Source organism: Otolemur garnettii, unplaced genomic scaffold (genome assembly GCF_000181295.1).
Source record: "Otolemur garnettii isolate 467f Iridium unplaced genomic scaffold, OtoGar3 scaffold00032, whole genome shotgun sequence".
Taxonomy (NCBI): Eukaryota; Metazoa; Chordata; class Mammalia; order Primates; family Galagidae; genus Otolemur; species Otolemur garnettii.
Window position 1 is genome coordinate 2,335,932 of NW_003852427.1, and position 2,485 is coordinate 2,338,416.

At 44.9% G+C, this 2,485-nt stretch overlaps 1 protein-coding gene across 1 annotated transcript in view; it reads right to left on the reverse strand.

Moving 5' to 3' along the window:
• The window catches only part of RFT1 (RFT1 homolog), a 40,862-nt gene that overhangs the window by 28,800 nt on the left and 9,577 nt on the right, over positions 1-2,485 (reverse strand). Inside the window, exon 5 of the mRNA XM_003789493.3 lies at positions 2,066-2,167. Within this exon, the coding sequence (XP_003789541.1) occupies positions 2,066-2,167 (102 nt within the window). The remainder of the gene's footprint in view (positions 1-2,065; positions 2,168-2,485) is intronic.

Consider the following 2,485-nt stretch of genomic DNA (forward strand, 5'->3'; position numbering starts at 1 on the left):
AAAAAAAAAAAAGAGATGGAGTTTCACTTTGTCACCATCTGTAGAATACCGTAATGTCATAGCTCACAGCAACTTCAAACTCTTGGGCTCAAGCAATCCTCTTGCTTCAGCCTTCCCAGTTGCTGGGACTATAGGCACCCACAACAATGCCTGGCTAGTTTTAGAGATGGGATCTTGCTCTTGCTCAGGCTGGTTTTGAACTAATGAGCTCAAGCAATCCACCCATCTCAGCCCCCCAGAGTGCTAAGATTATAGGTATGAGCCACCATGTCCAGCCTTTTTAATTTTTTTTTTTATTTTTTGAGACAGAGCCTTATTCTGTCACCCTGGGTAGAGTGTGTGGCATCACAGCTCACGGTAACCTCAAACTCCTGGGCACAAGCAATTCTCCTGCCTCATCCTTCTGAGTAGCTGGGACTACAGGAGTACCCCACCACACCCAGCAAAGTTTTTCTACTTTTAGTAGAGATGGGGTCTTGCTCTTGCTCAGGCTGGTCTCAAACTCCTGAGCTCAATCAATCCATCCTCCTCAGCCTCCCAGAGTATTAGGATTATAGGTGTGAGCCACCACGCCTGGCCTATAAAGGTGTTCTCAATACTTCACTTGACTGGGAGAACAGAAGTTCTTCTAGGCAGGCAGAACATAATTTTCATGACAGGCATCCACTAGCTCAGCTGCCACAGCAATGTCAGGTAAGTTCTCAAAGGATTTGTATTTGGTCAGACAAATAGCTTTCCCACTTAGACAGCATCATGTCCCAACTACGCCAATATCCAGGGACTGGCTGCCATCTAGGACTGTGGATTTTCCATAAACCTCGGAAACCTGTGATATTTATGATTACAAAGCAGAATTGAGCTGCTGAGTCTCTCCTCTTTGTCCAGTGCATGGGCAGGGCAAAAGCTACTACAGGATGGGGGAGGAAAGGGTGATAAGAGGGCCCATCAAGAACAAAAGAATGGCTTCCAGCCGGGAGCAGCAGCCAGGTGGTGTTTGCAGGTGGAGGAAGAATATCCAAAAGGGGACCTTGCTCAAGTTCCCTTTAATTCTCTTTTTCTCCAGAAAACAGCAGTGCACATTGGCTCAAGAAGAACTGGGACCTCCCAGCCCCATCTTGGAGGGGAACTAGCCGAGTGTGGTGGCACACACCTATAGTCCCAGCTACTCAGGTACCAGGCAGTCCCAAGGCTACTACTGTAGTAAAGGCACCTGGCAGGAGAAAGGAGAGTTGCTCCCTGGTCCCAAGAGTGCCTAAAGACTGAGCCCACGATCTACCATCCTTCTTCTTTCATGTCTCAAGCTCTTAAAACACGGGCAACACTGCTGTGAGCCACACTACCTGGTGCCAACATCCTCTGTGACAAGTACCCTTTCATATAAATCATAACTAAGAACATTAATTTGTCTTCCTATACCTTAATTAAAAACTACAAACCACTTTGCACTATAAGATTTTCTGACAATTATTTGATCTTAAGTTATATTTTTAAAAATAGTACTTATACTCTAGTTATCTTTTTATTAGAACTAGAAGTGTGAACTAGAACTAGAAAATGATGAGATAGAAATGAAGCCAAAATTGGCTTCAAGTCACCTGCCGTGACTTGATTCGTGCCTTCTGAATTATGTGAGGTTTCAATCTAAGTTTGAAACAGGCTTGGTAGAGTTTCCTCCCATTTTGCAAACTGTTGATTGAAATCCAGGGGAAAATAATACACATGCAGTTCGATTACCACCCCACTCCTCACTGCTTTTTTCTGCTCTATAGGACTATCAGATAATCCAAGATCAATTTGATACGGGCTTGCCTACTGGAAGTCTAAAAGGAGTTTTTGATGTTTGACAATGAGGCTGAGTGTGTGGCCCTCACCAGGTCCCTGGGACTGTGTGAAACATGTTGGATCTGGTAGCCAGAGGAGAAGCAGTATTAGGACCAGCCTTCTAGCACTTTCTGTCTTCTCCACTTGAATGAGTACTAGAATGTAAATCACACAGTAGTGGGAACAAGAAAAACTAAATGAAGACACATAGGTTATATAAAAAATTAAAAGCCATGACTCTTACCTGGGCCAAAGAGAAAATGTACAGTCCCCAGTGAGGCAACCACAACACAAGAAAAGCTGTCAGGATGCTCTTAAGGATTACCGACAGGCTCTCAGCAACCACCTGCAAACATGTGGTAAAGGTGTACTTTATAAACACTATCAAAAAGCAAAGACACAAACAACTGCCAAACAGAAAATCCAGGGCAGTGGTTCCCAGGGGTGGAGGTAGGGCACAAGGCTAGACATGGTACCAGTAATGTTTTACTTTGTGGGTGGGGTGGAACATTCATGGATTGTCAGTGTATTGTGCTTTAAGATGTATATGTTGGCTTGGCGCCTGTGGCTCAAGCAGCTAAGGCGCCAGCCACATACACCTAAGGTGGCGGGTTCGAATCCAGCCTGGGTCCATACTGACATTAAACCCAAGGGCAGGCTCAAT